The sequence below is a fragment of the Mirounga leonina genome, unplaced genomic scaffold (assembly GCF_011800145.1).
Source record: "Mirounga leonina isolate KUSES-001 unplaced genomic scaffold, KU_Mleo_1.0 Mir_115, whole genome shotgun sequence".
In the NCBI taxonomy this organism is placed as follows: domain Eukaryota; kingdom Metazoa; phylum Chordata; class Mammalia; order Carnivora; family Phocidae; genus Mirounga; species Mirounga leonina.
Genome location: NW_023270268.1, coordinates 70,512,554 through 70,531,862, shown reverse-complemented (window position 1 = coordinate 70,531,862; position 19,309 = coordinate 70,512,554). Strand labels below are relative to the sequence as shown.

Below are 19,309 nucleotides of genomic sequence, written 5' to 3'. Positions count from 1 at the left end.
GAGAAACATTTCTTGTTAAGTGCATTAGAGATTTAGATTCAGCTAAAGTAATTGATACTGTTTCATAACCTGGATCCTTGGAACAATTTAATGTAGCAATAAAACATTTGTTTCTGCAGCGGGGTGGGGGGGGGGAGATTTGGCACAGGTGGGTTGTTCTACACAACGCTGGAGGGGCAGGGGATCAGCTGGGGTCCTCGGTTGCCGTGGAGACCCACAATGCATTTATCTTATTATTCCAGTGACTGCTACTCTCCTGCTGGTTGTCTGATTTCATCCCACCACTTTGTCCTTCCACATGCCCACTGGTGTGCCTTTAAGCAAACACAATGTGCTCTGGACAATTTGCGTGAGATTCCCAATATTGTCCTCCAAAACACAGTTTAAAATGCACTGTCACAATTCTCGGTCTAGATAAATTGTAGTGAATCCTTTAGAGACTTTTTTAAAAACACTGCATGCTGAGGCACCTGGGTGACTCCATTGGTTAAGCCTCTGACTCTCAGGCCGTGATCTCAGGGTCACGGGGTCGAGCCCCACGTCTGGCTCCTTGCTCAGCCTGGAGTCTGCTTGATATTCTTTATTGGTCCCCCTCTGTTCCTCCCCTTGCTCGCGTTCTCTCTAAAATAAATAAGTAAAAATTTTTTTAAAAACACTACAGTATGTTTATCAAGATTTGCCTAAACTAAGAAAATTCATAATTCCCTAGTTTTAAGTCCAGCCTATGGTTTAATTAGGACAACATAATGAATTGGGAATTTAATCATTTAAAATACTAAATCACTCAAGACAGCAAGAGAATAGACTAATTGTAATAAAAGACAGAAAGGTGTTTTTACTGTTACAAACATACTGCCCTTAAATATATGATCTCTCCAGGTAGATAAGATGAGGAAGGTGGTATAAAAATTCAACTTAAAACTGGCTTGCAGGGAAGCCTGGGTGGCTCAGTCGGTTAAGTGTCTGCCTGCGGCTCAGGCCATGATCCTGGGATCGAGCCCCACATCGGGCTCCCTGCTCAGTGGGGAGTCTGCTTCTCCCTCTGCCCTTCTCCCCTGCTCATGCTTGCGCTTTCTCTCTCTCAAATAAATAAATAAAATCTTTTAAAAATAAAATAAAATAAAACTGGCTTGTAAACTATTCAAGTAAACAATTTCAGCTTATCAAAACTTGTCACGGCTCCACTATTACACAGATGGCTCATGGGAAAATCAAGGAAATGTTTTCTTCTCTCTCAAGCCAACATAAACTATCTCGGGTTCAACAGGTGAGGAGCTATTTACAAGCCTTATTTAAAAATCACATTTCAAAAAAAAAAGTCAAATTTCAGAATCACAAAGAAAATGGAGTGAATTCCTGTTAGCCTATTTTCTTTTCAAGATGGAGAAAAGGAAAAATGTAGCCTAGTCCTCTTTCACATAGTGTTTTAAATACACTAATCAGAATGGCTGGAGATTATAATAAATCATATAATCTCTATGTACTTAAGAATAAAGTTTCTTGATACTTTTGCAACTGTGTAATTAGTATTCCCTGGAGTTAATCATTTAAAGGAATCGTACAATCTGAAAAATCAGAAAACATTTGAAGAGTTGAAGAAAAACACAAGTAATGATATAAAATTAGCTTTTTCTAATATATGGGTTGAGATAGTGGTGAGGAAAAAGAAAATGAACCCAACTTTTGCTGGAAAGTGATGGTTCAAGCATTTCTTTGTCCAGTCTGGACACTGGAAGGAAAGCTCCAAGACAGGTTCTTGCCAACCTAAGTTGGACTTAATGAAAAGGTGCAGGAACCAGGCTCTCTAGTACGTGGTCATAGTCATGCAACTCTCTGATTTTGCTGACTTTGGCACAGCAAATGATTTTTTCCATACTGTCATAATTCCATCAAGTTGGCAGCATCCCAAACCAGAACTGAGACTTTAAGATATAAGTGCAGATATGTTTTCTAAATTTTTAAAGGAGCAATAAAGGAAAGGCATGCTGATACCTGGCCAATTACATACTTCATGCATATAATAGGAGGTACTTCTAAGATATTTTTGAAATTCTCACAATAATCTTGGGAATCAATATCTCCGTTTCTCACATGAGAAATTCATCTTAGAGACAATTAGCTAAGAGGCAGAAAAGCCAGCACTCAAATCATACCCATCAGCTTCTACAGCCCCTGTTCTTAACCACATACCACCTCATATCGGCCTCATCAAAGCTTATTCACCTGAGAGAACTCACAGACCATCTATTTCCCTTCTCATTTAAAACCCTGATTAGTACTTACATTTCTAGGATTAATATGAGTTAAGTGATTTTTAAAGAGTATCACTTTCTTCCAGAAACGCTGTAAGATAAATTAGGACTGTTATCAGATCTTCGGCCATACACAATTTTGTGCCTCCCCTCCCAGATTCCTTCTGAACCTCTTACTCTTTGAAATACTGATGGCTTGCATTTCATTCTATTTCAGTTCAGCAAATGTGATTGAATGTCTACTATCCACAAGCCATAAGTGAGGCAGTGAAAAGGTTAGAAAGAGGAATTCAATTATCAGAAGTATCAAGACCTTTATGTCTATTAGAAACAATTAGACAGTACACTTTCTAAATACAGTTTTGCTTGTTGGAAGATAGTACAAGAGCCACATCGACATCCCTTTTCCCTTCCTGACCGTGTGCAGTGGGCTACCAATGAGGAAAGAAGCAAGCAAAGACGGAAGGAAGGAGCAAAGGAAAGGCAGCAGGGCAAGAACCAAAGGAAGACAAGGAGGAAGGAAAGAAATCTGAAAGATCACTTTCAGGATAGTAGGCAATCTGCACACAGTAGGTACTCAACAAATACTTGTTGAAGTGGAAAAATAAGAGAATACTAACAAAAAGGAGAAACAACAACACTTGTCAAATTTAACAATTTGAAAGTAGTGGCTAATTAATAGTTAACTAAAAGACAGACAAAAATAAAAATAAAATGACAAGATTTTATTCTTTTATCATTTTTGAAGCTAGTTTCACAAATAATTTTTAGTTATGCATGGTAACGGACTGTCCATCTCTTTTCAAAATCAGCACTGATTTGCTTTGATGTTCTACAACATAGAATTTCATAGTAGGATGGAGATGGGAACCATATGCTGCCCACCTTGCACAAAGCTCTAGGATTTTGCTCTTTGACACATAAGGTACAACTTTTTTGTGCACATTCAACAATAAATGTCTGTGGACTGATTAAGAAAAAAAAATCACAACCCACTCAAAGAGGCACGAGTTTATCTGTACTATATAAGAATCCAACCAGTCTGCATTAACCACTAAACAAAAGTGCTCTAAACACAAATAATTCTTATTTTTTTGAAGATTTTATTTATTTATTTGACATAATTTTTAAATGAATTTCTAAAGTCACACCTGATAAGTGCTAACCAGAAAGATAATGACAAAAGCCAAATTTTATAGCACTTACTGTGCACTGAGCATTTTGTGTGTGTATTTACATGAGTTATTGTACTTGATTCTTATACAGACTCAGCAAGTGAATATACACTTTGCAGATATGAATACTGGGGATTATAGAGATTAAGTAATTTGTCCAAGTTCACCAGTTACTATTAAATCCAATCAGGATTTGGCCCTAGGCAGTCTGACTCCAAAGATTATGCTTTTAATTACTGTGTTACATTGTTACCCAAAGTCTGCTAGTTGTTATATTTTTCTTTTCTATAGTTAAGCAGCACCCTTTTCCCCATCAATCTCTTCTGAAAAGATAATGAGCTTTTTAAACATGTGTTTTGGTGGGAGACCTCCAGCGGTAATGTAAAGGTAATTGTATGAGGGGTTATGAAGGACTGACATTGAGGTTAGCCAACAAGAGTTATGCTAGGACAACCACAGCCACAAATACAGTAATTTTTAAATCATAACTTTGATCACAATCATAATTTTGAATAAAGAGAATAAAACAATATTCTTGAAGTTATTCTTATCTTTTGCCTAGTGCTTATCATTCAGAACAATCAAATGCTGAGAGAACAAAATGCTTTCTTCTTCAGAGAATGTAATACCATAAAATCCAATTAGCTTAAACCAATTAAAATGGCTGTTTTTAAAGCCAAGGCCCTTCCAGGAGGTTGCTATAACCGTAGAGCATTTTTCAAAATCATGCAATGAAGCAAAAAAATTCCTACATCAGAGCACATTTGTGAACTGCAGAGTTCCACTTGCAAACACATGATGTCAACATCTAATCAGAAGCTCTCAGAGTGAGGTCCCTCCCTTGGCAGTATCAGCATCACCTGGGAACTTGTTAGAAATACAGATTCTGGGCCCCCACTCCCACACCTGCACCTACTGAAGCGGAAACCCCAGGTGTGGCACGCAGCAGTCTGCTTGGACGAGATTTCCAAAGGCTTCTGATGCCCACTCAGCACTTGGGAACTACTATAATGATACAGCCACTGTGATCCAAAACAGCTGCGACTCAGATGTATGGCTCTAATTGTCTTGCTTACCACTCCTCTAGTTAAGTACGAAGCCATATAGTTCACCAGCATTGCTTATATATGTTCTCCCGTATGCCAGTCTTCGCTTACAACGAAATTAGATGTTAAAAAAAGAAAAAAGTCTTGGCTGAAAGGAAGTCTGTTCTTTACTATGTGTTACAATCTGTACTTCATCCTCAATCCTAAACCAGTATATCTGGGTGTGCTACTAAGTTGCTGAAAAGTTTCAGAATCTTTTCAGTTGCCTGTTACTCTTGGCTTGGAAACTGCCTTTGTTTACATTCAGTGTGTTCCTATATTTTATAACATTTATCTTAGCTTCCTTGGACAAAATAAATGGCTTTCAAATGTGAGGTAGACAACACTTAGTAATAACTTAAGGCCTTTCTAACAGTGTGGGAAATAGCACTTACCTAAATAATAATTGTTCCACCGAAATAAAAGTTCTATTTACACTTGGTGTTTTAAGTGGCAAAGAGAATATGACTGTTAAGTGTCGAATCCTGAGAGAGATTTTTGCCTCTTCTTCCTGATATATGGTGCCCTTTGCATCCTGTGATTCATAACCCACTTGGGTCATGAAACATTGATGAAGGGAAGCCAGTGACAGTAATGGAGTTCTGTTAGGTCAGGCTTCACAGGAGAGACAGGTCGTATTTCACTGGTGAAAAGTGCCTCTAATAAAAGGAGGTGCCTTGGGACAAAAATATTAGTGCTTTCTCTTTCTTCCCATGCCATTCATGGGTCATTTATGACATTATTATATAAATGCACAGTTCATTTCTTAGCATCTGTCCACATTTTTAAAATTTATTTATTTCATTAATGAGGGAACCAGCAAGGGTGCCTGGGTGGCTCAGATGGTTAAGTGTCTGCCTTCGGCTCAGGTCATGATCCCAGAGTCCTGGGATCGAATCCCGCATCAGGCTCCCTGCTCCTTGGGAGCCTGCTTCTCCCTCTGCCTCTCTCTCTCTCTCTCGGTCTCTCATGAATAAATAAAAAAAATTTTAAAATAAATAAATAAATAAATAATGAGGGAACCAGCAGGAAGACAAAAGAGCTAGTTCCAAAGTAAAGGAACAGAGATTTATGGAGTTGGCTGGGAAAGAAATGCCAAAGTAAGTTTGCCAAGTTTGATACAGGATTGGTTCATTTCTTTTTTTTTTTTTAAGATTTTATTTATTTATTTGACAGGGAGAGACACAGCAAGAGAGGGAACACAAACGGGGAGCGGGAAAGGGAGAAGCAGGCTCCCCGCTGAGCAGGGAGCCCGATGTGGGACTCGATCCCAGGACCCTGGGATCATGACCTGAGCCGAAGGCAGATGCTTAACGACTGAGCCACCCAGGTGCCCCGGATTGGTTAATTTCTACAAGACAATAAGATCATAATGCCTTTGGGGTTAACATCTCTACCAGGCTATAACATCCTAACAACTTATCAATTTTGAAAGGTTGTAAACCATCTGCCCCTTTTCTTTTTTAAAGATTTTATTTATTTATTTGAGAGAGAGCATGAGCAGGGAGGAGGGGCAAAGGCAGAGGGAAAAGCAGACTCCCCGCTGAGCAGGGAGCCCAACACGGGACTCGGTCCCAGGACCCTGAGCTACCCAGACCCCCCATCTTCACCTGTATATTTGTTAATCAAATATATTGTGGCCCAAGAGTGTCAGATGAGGGTTGTAGCGAGATGAATAGTGGCCCGCCAAAAAGTTATGTCCATACCCTAATCTCAGGAACCTGTGATAGTCAATCTCACTTATGTTTTTGTAGCTCCCTCTCCCCTGCCCCACCTCAGTTATCTGGGTTGGGAGAAAACAGTAGCTTTCACGGGGCCCAGAGAATAAGAGATGATGTCTGTTCATGGTAGCCATTGAGCCTGGCCCACCTGAGAGGGAGGCACTGATGCCTATGCAGAGCTGGACGCGTCCTCATCACCCTCTTCCTCTTCTGACCGCAGACACAACTCCAGAAGCCTTACGCCTGGGCTGCTAACAGGCCTAGCTCCTTACTAGGCACCCCATTAACGCATGGCTGCATTCCCCATGCACCCCTTAATGGCTGCATGGGGAATGCAGCCAGTCCCCATCCCCAGAACCAGGACAGTAGGGCTTTGCTAACACAGACCTCTGCTGCTCCAGGACAGGACAAAAAAACAAGTCCCCTCTCAATTTCCTATAAACTCTCATTAGCCTCGTGGGCTAACCAAGAAACCTTGACTGAGAACACATAGCTACTTTCTGGGAGGGAAGAGAAAGACCTTTAATTCATCAATTCATATATTCCCCAACAGCATATTTTCAACAAATATTTACTGTTTATGGAGCAGCTACTATTTATAGGACATACCAGGGATACAGCAGTGAATACATCAAGGAGGAGGAAACATAAATTAATCTTTCGATAAATTAACCTTCCTTGTTCATTAATGCAAAACACAGTCTGTTATTTATGTTCAGAAGGGTTCATAACAATTACTTCCTTATTGTTTTCAGCCCACAATATTCTTGAGGGCTTCTTGGTTGACGCCCTCAACCATGCATGAACCTCTGAGAGACAGCTTTTCTAGATTTTGCATCTTCCCGAAATGGCCAGTGGAGCATAGCCTCCTATGAGAGACAGTATAGTGCAGTGGTTATGAATACGGCCCAGAAGCATCAGCCCTACCACTGACTAGCTGTGTGGTGTTCAGCAAGTTAACTAGCTCTCTGTGCCTTGACGTCACGGACTTGATGGTAATACCTACTTCACAGCTTGTTGAAAAGACAAAGTGACATAGTCTCTAAAGGACTTGTAACAGCATCTGGCATGTAGTGAGCCCTGGTATATAAGGGGCTGGGGGTCCTCTTGAGGACCAGTGATGATGGAGAGAAAAATGAAAAGCAGCTGAGCTGTATAGATGGTAAGTGCTGAGTGAAGGCCAAAGTTTTGCTATAGAACAGTGGTTTTCAAACATGGCTGCTTTTCAAAATCACCAAAAGAGCTTTTCTTTTTTTTTTTTTTAATTTTATTTATTCATATGAGGGAGAGAGAGAGAGAGAGAGCACAAGCAGGGGGAGTGGCAGGCAGAGGGAGAAGCAGACTCCCTGCTGAGCTGGGAGTCTGACTCCAGACTCGATCCCAGGACCTGGAGATCATGACCTGAGCTGAAGGCAGACGCTTAACCATCTGAGCCACCCAGGCGCCCCCAAAAGAGCTTTGCAAACATTTAATGCCCAGGCCCTACCTCCAGAGATTCTTTAACTGGTCTAGAGTGGGGCCCAGGCCTGCTCAAGTAATTCCCACAGAAGCCGAGGTTGAGCATCCCTAAAGGAGAGCAATCTAACACATGGATAAAAGGCGATAAAAAGGCAGAGGGGGGCTTCACTGCACAAGCCTCCCTCTTCCTGCTCCCCAAGGTCTGGCTGCCTTATCAGTGCAATCTCTCATCCTACAGTCTAGAGACATCCTTAGGGCACACATCACCTGTCAGGCCCTGGGCGAGGTACAGGGGAGAACAAAAGTTACCGGACAAAATCTGACCCTCTTGGATCACAGGGTGTAGCAAAAAGATAGGCAAGAAAAGAAGCAATTATATGGAGAAAAATCACAAACACCACGACTGCTCACAGAGAGAGGTCTGAACCAACTACAGTATATACTTACTAGGAAATCCCTGGGAAAGAATGAGGAGGATCTATAAAAACTAACTGTGGACCCTCTCCAAGATATATTGTTGAATGGAGAAAAGTAAGCTACAGAATAGCACACCATTTATGTGTCAAAAATTTTTGAAACATATTACTATCTAGGGTACGTAAATATATACGCAACTGAAAAGGAGAAGTTCTAGAGGTTTACCCCTTATCTTCCATGATTACGTTTTTTTCAAAAAGAATGCATTAAGTGTTTGTGAAATTAAAAATGAATAACATTTTTTTTTAAATTCCAGCAGACTCTTGGTAGGACTGGCCTTCTGGAATATTTGCATTTAGCTTAAGTTAAGATGTATATCAGGTTGCCTGTGGATTGTGACAAACCAGTCGGCATTATCAAACATGAGTTTATCTAAGCGACTACTATTTAGCAGCACAATGTCCTGAGGAGACAGGACATGAGACAGATGTGTGCTAATGGAGGGAAGGAAAGGAAAGAGAATTCAGCATGAGGATCTGCTGTGTATATAAGGAAAGGGCCTAGCAGCCGCCTCCCAACTCTGCAGCTTGCAGTTTGACCTGAGCTTAGTCCTCCTAACAAGCTGGAAGCTTGAGTATCAGTTCCCAGGTCGAGGCTTGGAATGGAGATTCTCCATCTTAGCTGCACAGTAGAATCCTCTAGGGGGGAACTCACTAAAATATCAATGCCTGGAACCATGAGCAACTAAAGTAAGCTCTTTGGGAGGCTGGGCCTGGGTTTTGGTTTGAACATGACTGGGGCTGAGACACACTCTTGGAAGAATCATGCTTGCATGCTCACACACATTTTGGCACCATCCCAGTTTGAACATCATGCTTGCAAAGTACTCCAAAAATAACATCCTTTGCAGATGCTTCTTGAACTCTAGGGAAATATGAGAAAGGGAAAAATATTTGGATTTTTGTGTTCTGTGATTCCGGTAGTTTAACACCATGTGTTCGGTTTATTTCAGGCTCGACTGACCAAAGAACAGCGCTGGGGAAGTGCATTACTTTCCAGAAACCACTCCTTAGAAGAAGAATTTGAAAGGGCAAAAGCAGCAGTGGAGGTAACTTTTTTTTTTTATTATTTTCCTGTTTCATGTTTCTGGAAGTGGAATTCAACAACGGAGACTTCCGCAGGATAACATATGAAATGAGTCTTACTTTATAGACATGAAATAACCATGATAATGATTGTTAGAATGAGATTTGTCATGAGAGAACTTTTGACTTGCCTCCAGGGGTGATTAATAGATGTTAAATCCTATGCCAATTCTGTGATGGATTTGCAATCTGTCTGGAATCCTGGGTCAGAAAGATCTGAGCCTCGTCCGGGTTCCATGATGAACCCATGCTATGCATTTGCTATGCCTGTGTGAGGCCAACGTTCATGCCTGACATTTTTCTCTCTCTAGCATCCAGCATAACACCTGAAACCCAGAAGGTCATGCTGCTCCTGAAATATGCATTTTCCTGAGTGGGATAAAAAGCATGGCTGAGATATTCTAGCCAACAGATAGCTCATCCTAACTTGAGCCATACATTTTTACAGTTAACAGTGTCCAAAACAATAACAATGTTGATAAATCAAATGAGATACTTAATTTGAACATTAATTTCCTTATTTAGCCTTCTAAAAAGATCCATGCATGGTTGGAACCACAAAGAGTACATCACAGATGCCATCTATCATACTCCTCAAAGCTTTGCTAGATTGCTACTTAAGAAGTGGAGCTTTTCACCAAACCCAAGTATGAGCTTGTTAAGACCTCCAGTTCTATCGCTGATATGAAATCTTGAAGATTGAAAGTATTCCTGTGATACGGTTCATTTATGTGGCTGTCTTACCACTAGGATTTGGATAAAATTATTATACTGTGAGTGGTCTTTCAGTAGATCCCTACTTGAAGTGCAATTAAGTCATATTTGCAGTTTCATATTAAGAGTTCTTTATATTCTAGAAATTATTCTAGCCATAATTTCATATCATTCAGCAATCCAGTAAGAGAACAGCTTTATCTCATCACAATACAATCTGCCCAAATTTCTTCTTTTAATTTTATCCTTTTGTAGTTTAAAAAAATTATTGCATTAGTGTTCTTGAATGTAATCAACTGACATATTTGATTGAGACCAGCTGAGTTCAATCAGCTTGTTCAACTACATGGAACCTGTAACTGAATTTATCTTAAATGTAGATTTTTCCAGACTTCAAAGCTAACTTAAATTCATCTTTTGAACTCCTACTATGTGTAGCACACTGAATTATCACTAAATAGAGATGATTTAGAATCCTAGAATCTTGAATCAGTAAAGACATTAGAATTTATCTGGTCCCAGAAACACAATGGGTTCAATCTCAAAAGACTTAATTACAAAGTAACGTATCAACAAGGAAAAAATTATTCATTTATCTTTGTGTGTGTATGTGTGTGTATACATATATTCATAAAATCATTTAATCTTCATTTTGGTGGAGACCTTAGAAGTCATCTATCCCAACCAGGCATATCAAATAAAATGTGTTTTCTTTTCAAACATACTTGATAAATTATTTATTCAAACCTACCCTGGTTTCTACTTGAATACTTCAAATTAGTGGCAACTTCTTTTCAAGAAAACCTGCTTCCATTTTGGACAGTCCTAACTATTAAAAAGTTCTTCCCTATATTATGCTAAAATTGGCCTACCAGCAACTTCCAGTTTTCCTTAGTCTTGGCTTTGCTCCCTCTGGAACAAGGCAGAATTAGTTTAATCCCTTCTCTACATGGTGCCCACCTGACCCCACAAAGGCCTTGCCTTCTCTTGGCATCTCCTTGTCTCTCCTGGGAATTGAGAGACTGATTTGTTATCCCAACTTATCACTCATAGCTACATCATGACATACATTTCATTAACCAATAAAGGCTTCAGCTTCCACACTTCTGTGGTCCTTCCCAGCTTAGAATCCTTGGAGGCTGTAAGTTACTTCAAGTAGTCATTCATTCAGCAAACAATACGGGCCGTCTGCACGTGCTGACTGCCACACCAGGTACTAGAGACAACAAAATGAGCCAGCCCCGCCTAGCTGTCTAATAGCATGGATCCGAGGACCAGCTTGGACAAACCACTTGCTCCGTCTACTTTAGTTTCCTCATCTGTAAGATGAGGGGCTTGCATTTCTAATATACTAAAACCCTTTGAGTTTATGGCTTCAAGTGAAATGAATAGGAAGTACAGAATTCTCAGCAGATCAGAAAATTGTAAGCAAACTGGCTCATCGGCAAGCCTGGAACTGAGAAGCTTCCTTAGGGAATGAAGGAGGATGTTCCTAACCCGAAGGTAGGAACAGATGCGGAGAAAAAAGGCAGGGGGTAAAGGCGTGTATTTCACTAAGCTGATGGGAGATCAGACCTACAAAACTGCACATGTTTGTGGACTATTTACTTCCCAACATTATTCTTATCCAAAGGTATAATCTAATTCCCAGTGGAAGATAGGATGAAATGCACCCAAGTACACCTTTATAAGTCACTCCTTACAATTTATCCTAGAGAAATAATCAGGGAAGTTTACAATATTTTTTTAAATAGTGAAAATTTGGAAATAGCCCATGTCCCATAATAGAGAATTAGCTGAATTATATCTAAGAAAATGCTATATAACCATTAAAAACTACATTATGGAAAAATATTTAAGATTACATAAAAATGTCTAGGGATGATTGGAATAAGAATATATTTACTGACAGTCTCACAGTATGGTCCCAACTTTATAAAATGATAATGGCACAGTACCTAAAATTATTAAAAATATTAAAAATACATACGGTGTACCAATCAGGAGCATTATATGGATGATCTTATTTAATCCTCATAGTAGTCCTGTGAAGAAGGTAACATTACTATTCCCATTTTGCAGATAAGAAGACTGAGGCTTAAAGCGATTTCAGTTATGTGGCATTTTATAAGCAATTAAGATTGATTGAAAAATGAGTAGCACTCATTTAGCAAGTTTCAAAGCCATGATTTTCAGCCGGACTGCAGAGCCCCTGTTCTGAATCACTGCCCTACATTAAGTATAAAGAAAATCTGTGCCCAAATGTTGACAGTACGTATATCAGCTGGCTGGCTTTGGAGTGGTCTTATTTCTTCCATTAGCTTATCTGTAGTTTCCAAATGTTCCATCATAAACATGTGTTATGTTGGTAATCAAGGAGAAAGTGGTAAAATAGACACTGTAGTGGGATATAAAATTCTTAAAAGAACTCAAAGTGCCTCATTCTTCATTTCAAAACAAGTAAAGAAGGGTGCTGCAGATTGGCCTCATTAGAGATGGTTCTAAACACTAGTGAGACGCAGATGAAAATCATGCCTGGAGCATGGCGAGTTTTTCCAAAGCCTCTCGCTTATATTTTTATATCATCTGATTCCAGTATTCCTTCTATCTCACATTTTATTCCATTTTAAGTCCTATTTTATTTTTTGGTCATCATCCTGCCTCTTGACCTGACACCTGGTCCCATTTCCAACTCCTTCTCCTCTTCAGTCCCCTCATGAGCCCCAGCGGCATTGCGATTCTCTCTCATCCTCTCCCAGGACAACCTCCTTGCCCACTGTCCCTGCTCTGTCTTCTACAGGGACACGCTTCCCCCAGATCTTCACGTGGCAGGTTCCTTCCTGTCATCCAAATTTTAGCTTGAGTGCCACTGCTCCGGAAAAGCCGAACCTGACCACCTAGTTGCCGTCAGAGCACCTAGAGTTCTTTCATCCTTATATTTATCTCTGGGTCTTTTCCTGTTTGTTTTTGTCTGTTTGTTGTCTTTTTACTTTAAAATGTAACTTCCCTAAGAAAGAGGGCTTTGTCTCTTATTTACCACTATACCCCAATATCTAGAACAATATCTGGTACCTTTGAGTATTCAGTAAATATTTGTGCAATTAATGGCTGGCTGGCTGATTGTTAATCACCTAATGTGGGCAGCACTTCTTTCTGTCTGTTGTTGCATATAAAGTGCCGTATCACCTCCTAATATCATTTAGTATTTACATGTTCCTGGTTGATAGAAGCAGTTCTGTCTGCGGCATACGGATTTCTGCCAGGGGCTATGCAGAGATGTCCTCTGTGGTTGTCTTGGTCTCAACATCAGTCAGTGGGACATATTTAGAACAATACAGGTGGCACCCACCAGTCCTTGCCACAGAGTAATACTGCACATGTTTTATATTTTACATGGCATGAACTAGTTTCTATATATACTACATAATCCCTGACAATACACAATTCAACTGTTTGTGCTAAAATGCCCTAAAATACAGTCTCTTCTACGAGAGAAAAGACAACTAATGCCGCATGCACGTTTATTGCATAGCTCCACTGAGCTGGGAACCTGTTAACGTACAAAGGCTGACATTGCTCAGGCTCAAGTGGAACTGTTAGATGTAGTGAGGATTTGTAGGGGGGGAGGCTTTTGCCTCTATATCTTACATTTTATTGAAAAAATCACAGAAAATTCATCTCTGCTCAAAATATTGTAGTTTTAGGACAAATAACCAAATATTCCCATTCTAGGCTTTAAAAAAAAATCTCCCCTGAACAAAAAGGGAAAGGAGCTTACTCTGTGCTTCCTCTTGGATTTTCTTTCTAGCCAGCATCCTAAATGCTCTTGTCAGCTACAGCAGTTCCCTAGGAAGGATGCACAAAGAGTCTCAGAAGTGGGAAGCAGGGAAGGAGCCCTGGGAGCTCAGTGAGGCCTGAAGCTACCTCCCAGGAATGGAGGTCCCTAGAGAGAACTCTGTTGCATCTACGGAGGAGAGAGAAGGTCACGTGGGCAGTCAGCACACCTGCAACCACATTCGAAAAATACATCCTTTATCGCTGTTAGCAAGGCAGGGAAGAGCCAGCATCTGGTAGTATTATTGTATTTAGTTAGTCAGTCTTGCTAGCTGCCTCAGCCTTCAGATTAACTGGATTTAGCAACAAATTTAACAGACATGTTTAGGCTCTTTCTATGGGCTGGATGCTAGGAATAGAAAATTGAATAAGACAGCCTCTGCCCTTAAAGAGCTAGAAGAATCACAGGTAAATGCACACAGCTCCGGGAATCACACAAGTAGAGCTTATCACGTGTCACGGTTACTGTGGGTTTACACGCCATCTCCACACTAGACTTTGACCTCTTCACAGGCAGGACCGTGTCGCATCCTTCTTTGTGCTCTCAGCACTTTTCAGAGTCTGGTGCAGAGCAAGCCCCAGAAACGTTTGCTGGATAAATAAAGGGACAAAGTAGGAACTGGTTCCTCCAATGCATCTATTCCGTGAACATCTCTTCTTTAATGGGTGCTTAAGAAATATCACAAACTTAACTAACAGAAAGAAGATGAACTTGTGTCCCTGAAACCAAAGTCACGTTTCACTTGGCTCCAATACTATTATAATGCTTGTGGTGTGTATTTTAATCAGTGTTTTCACAGCTCTACTTACACCCTAAGGGAGATCTTCTTGTGAGCAAATCTTGAAAAAGAATAATGAAATATCTGAATGAAGATGCATAGATAAAGGGAAGTACAGTGGTCAGAAGCAAGAAAAAGAGCAGGAAGTATAATTTTAAATCCTTTTGGCTAATTGAGTCTATTAAATTCTACCAAAACCTCCAAATTCTAGAGCTCTGGTTTATCCCCAGACCCTGATTCTCTTCCCATTGAGCCTCACAAGTGAGGCTGTGATATTGCTTGTGATAGTTTAAAACGTCCACAAATTCTTTGATATTCCCTTCAAAATATGGAGCTTAGTTCTCCTCCCCTTGAGTGTGGACTGGGCTTAGTGATTCACCTTTAATAAATAGAATAAAGTGGGAGCGCCTGGGTGGTGCAGTCAGTTGAGCGTCCGACTCTTGGTTTTGGCTCAGGTCATGATCTCAGGGTTGTGACATCGAGCCGCACTCCGGCTCTGCACTCAGCACAGTCTGCTTAAGTTTCTCTTTCCCTCTCCCTCTGCCCCTTCCCCCTGTGCACTCATGCATTCTCCATCTCTCTCCCTCTCTCTCTCTCTAATAAATAAATCTTTAAAAAAAATAAAATAAACAGAATAAGTGGAAGTCATGGTGTGTAACTTTAAAGATTAGGTCAAAAAAGGCACTGGGGCCTCTTCCTTGTTCTCTCTCTCTCTCATGGCTCACTTGTTCTGGAGGAAATCCAGCTGCCATGTCATGAGAACCCTTAGAAGGTGAGGAACCACACATTCTAACAACAGCCAATGAGGACCTGAGGCCTCCTGTCAACAGCCATGTATGTGAGCCATCTTGTAAGTGGGTCCCCTGCAAACCCCATTAAGCCTTGGGATGACTGCAGGCCCAGCCAGCAGCTTAATTCCAACTTCAGGAGAGACCCCAAGTAAGAATCACCCAGCTAAGCTATTCCCAAATTCCTGACCCTCAGAAACTGTATGGTGTAGTAAATGTTTGGTTTTTTTAAAGTTGCTATGTGTTGGGGTAATTTGCTAAGGGGATAGATAATTATTGCATTGTCCTACTCCTCCAAGCCCTGTTCTATTCCTTACTCTTTGCCTCATCTCCATCCCCAATGCATTTTGGTTCTTCAAAAATGGAAGGATTACCCTTGTAGCATAGAAAGAAGGTATTCATTCACCCTAGAATGTAGTCTTTCAGAGTCTGGTGCAGACCACCTCCTCCCATTTCTACCAGTCCTCCCATTTTTTACCAGTCCTCCACTTATCTTCCCCAATCACCAAAGGAGTATGAACAAAGACCTTTTTGTGACAGTCCACATTCCTTAGGGACATACTCATCCCTTCACCAAGGTTCTGGTCAGGGTCTTGCCTTTTCTTCTTCACAGTCTGTGGACCTCCCTTTATGACAAGCCACATTTTTCCATTTCTATATCCTATCACAAAGGACACAGCCCTCAAGATAATTTCTCTTCAGGCTTTGGGCTAACTTTCTTCCAGGAGTCCTTTATGATAAATTATAGGCAAATTGGTAATTACTGTTTAAGAACATGAATAGTAAAAGACTTTAATGCTAACTAGTATTCCTCATTCTATCTCTCTGCTAAGTTTAACTAGGAGATGCCATATTCAAAACAACTCAACAGCTAAATCCAGTTCTAGTGATGTAAGCAAAAAAGGTCTTTCCGTATAGTTTTGTTTTCACCTGAAGTTATTCTGTGTGTATGTACCGTAGATCTGATAGGCACCTCCGAAATAGTAAATGATTGAAGGAAATTGGAGACCGTTCTCAAACTGTTTTTATTAATATAAAATTATGTAAGACATTGCTGACTTGGGGGCCCTTCCACCATGAAGATGACCTGCCTCTAGCACACCCTCGTACCTCCTTTTGCTTTGTAGGACAGTGTCAGCTCTTTGAAGTCTGTAGAAGAGATTAATGGGTCAGACACTACTTAAATCATTCTGACTTAGATTCGGTATCCAGAGAAGAGATACTCTTTTGAAAATATCTGAAAGCATTGTTTGGACAACATTGAAGGAATCTTGAGATTAACTGCAAGGATACAGATTTCCTAATGCTTATGATGTCATGTTAGCTAACAGGCTTCCCATGTCGAACTAGATAGATTACATAGAGATTAGATGTATTCTGCAAACTTAGTATACTGTGCATTGGGAAACTGGCCAAAGTTCCTGTTTTCTCATACTGATTCAATTTCCTTTCATTTTAAACAAACAAAAGTTGATTCCAAAACAATATAAAGCATACATAAGAATTATTGCAGAGTGGCTTGTGATAAACCCTCATAGGTGATATAGATGAAAATATAAAGAGGTGTAAGATGGTCTTAAATAAATTTATGGGTAGATGATCTATTTAAAGGAAGAGAGTTATTTTGAGTCTGGCTCTAATTTTTTAAAATTAGTGCTATGGATAGTTACCATATTCTTTCACTGTTCCTTGATATACACTGTGTAAATACTAAACTAATAAAATCTTTGACTTGACACATTCTAACAAAACTTCAGTTATACCCAGATTGATCTTCTAGACCATTATATTTGTAGACAAGCTCCAGACCCAAAAAGTAGCTTGGATAAATTCTCCTAACTTCAGATCAGAGAAATATAGGATCTGCATTCTGGACATGATCTCATCAACATTACTGAGCAAATTAGTGCAGAAGAAAGTGAACATGAAAAGATAGAAACTCCATCTGAGCCAGCCTTGAGCGGTTACAGACTGCTCTGTGCTCTGAGCATTTACAAGACAAGGACAATAATTTTATCCCTTCCTCCTCAAAGAGATTCTCTAAAGATCAGTGAGACTACAGTTGAAAGTAATTTAAACAATTTGTTGGAAGACTCTGTACCCAGGAATCACATGTTAAACTTACATGAAAAAGGTGAGGAAGCATAATAATGTATGTGTGAAAAGTCTCAAATTGGACATGGGTCTTGGTTCTAATCATGCCAATATCTTACATTTCGGCCTCAGCTTTCTCATCAGTAAAATGAGAGGTTTGAATTATACTGAGGTTTTATGTACTTGGTCTATAAAATTAGGTGGAAAATGGATGAGCATTTTAATAATTGTGCATTTATCTTAATATATATTAGAAAAATATAACTAGAACTTCAAAGTGATGATTTCATGGACATAATTTAGGCAAGGCTAGAGTAGACTTGGCCTATTTAAGTAAAAGAACTGTATCAATTACAAGATATATTAAGTAAGTAATGATAGAATATGGAAATGACAGATTGTAGTTACGATCAAATGACTTAAGTTTAAGAAATACTGGGATTGATGATTGTGAGGTCCAGTATTAGTTAGGGTAATACTAATAGCTGTAAAATATTCCCCAAAATGCAATTGCACAAACAAAATAGCTTATTTCCTCTGTTAAAAATTAAAGTGCCAAACTAGCAGGCAGCTCTGCTCCACGCCATCATTCAGAGACCCAGGTTCCTTGCAGCTTATTTCTCCCCAGTTCCTTAGGGTGTTATCCTCACCTGCATGGTCAAAGCCAAGTTGCAAGTGTCTTCTTGCTCCACCCCAAAGAGACTTTGGAGGAGGCAGGCACACCTTCCTAAAAGCTCCAGCCCAGATCTCATCTGCTCACATTCCATTAGCTGGAGCTGAGTCAGACACATTACAACACCACCACCTCTCATTCCCCAAACTGCAAGGGAGGCTAGGAAATGGCCACAGTTCTATCACCACAGAAGAAAGGAGAGGGTGTTTTGACTGACAGCTAGCAGTCTCTGCCACGGGAACCTTCCAGTTCTGATATTTGTAGGAAAATTAGAACACCTCTTCCTCTTCTCTCTCTCTGTCTCTCTGCCTTTGTCTCTCTGTCTGTTTCTCTCCCTCCTTTCCTCCCTCCCCCTCCCTCTCTTTCTCTCTGTCTTCTGGATTTCTTTTACTTTTAGGGGCAGTCATTAAATAACTTTCTAAGAACTTCTTTCCCTAAGAAGAATAATGTAATTCTATTTCTCTGGAATATTCAAAACCCCATTTCTTGAATAACAATGCTGCCCCATATAAACCAATCATCAGTATTCTATAAAACATCCTGTAATGTTGGGGCACCTGGGTGGCTCAGTCATTAAGCTTCTGCCTTTGGCTCAGGTCATGGTCCCAGGGTCCTGGGATCGAGCCCCACATCAGGTTCCTTGCTTAGCGGGTAGTCTGCTTCTCCCTCTCCCACTCCCCCTGCTTGTGTTCCCTCTCTCACTGTGTCTCTCTCTCTGTCAAATAAATAAAATCTTTTTTAAAAAATCCTGTAATGTTGAATATTATTATTGCCAGTTGATTGAAAAGGAATAAAAATAAGATCTGTAGGTTAAATCTTATTTTTGTCAAATAATGGAACTCAGGGATTAAAATAGGTCTGTCTTTAGTTCTATATTTAAGTCAGGAGAGCTATCTGTCCATTTTGGTTTTGAAAGACTTTTTATAAAATAAAATCTAAATCCTGAATGATGAGAGACATCTCTTTTCTGATGACACTTAAGCTGTGCATTGGTTTAATAAGTAGAACATCAAGCACACAACCATACAGAGTTCAGGGGAGAATCAGTAAACTCGCTGTGAGCAAAGTGACATCTTGAATTTCTTTTATTCATTTTATTAAAGTATATAATATATCTTATAATGCTGGATACATAGTTGATGTTCAGTGGCTCAGTTGATTAGGCGTCTGCCTT

The 19,309-nt window shown here is 40.0% G+C and overlaps 1 protein-coding gene across 5 annotated transcripts in view; it reads left to right on the top strand.

The window, feature by feature from the left end:
• PEX5L (peroxisomal biogenesis factor 5 like) overlaps nt 1-19,309 on the top strand; it is a 218,116-nt gene that overhangs the window by 146,717 nt on the left and 52,090 nt on the right. For all 5 annotated transcript variants that reach the window (XM_034999482.1, XM_034999506.1, XM_034999492.1 and 2 more), the window contains one exon: nt 9,121-9,216. In XM_034999482.1, the coding sequence (XP_034855373.1) occupies nt 9,121-9,216 (96 nt within the window). The remainder of the gene's footprint in view (nt 1-9,120; nt 9,217-19,309) is intronic.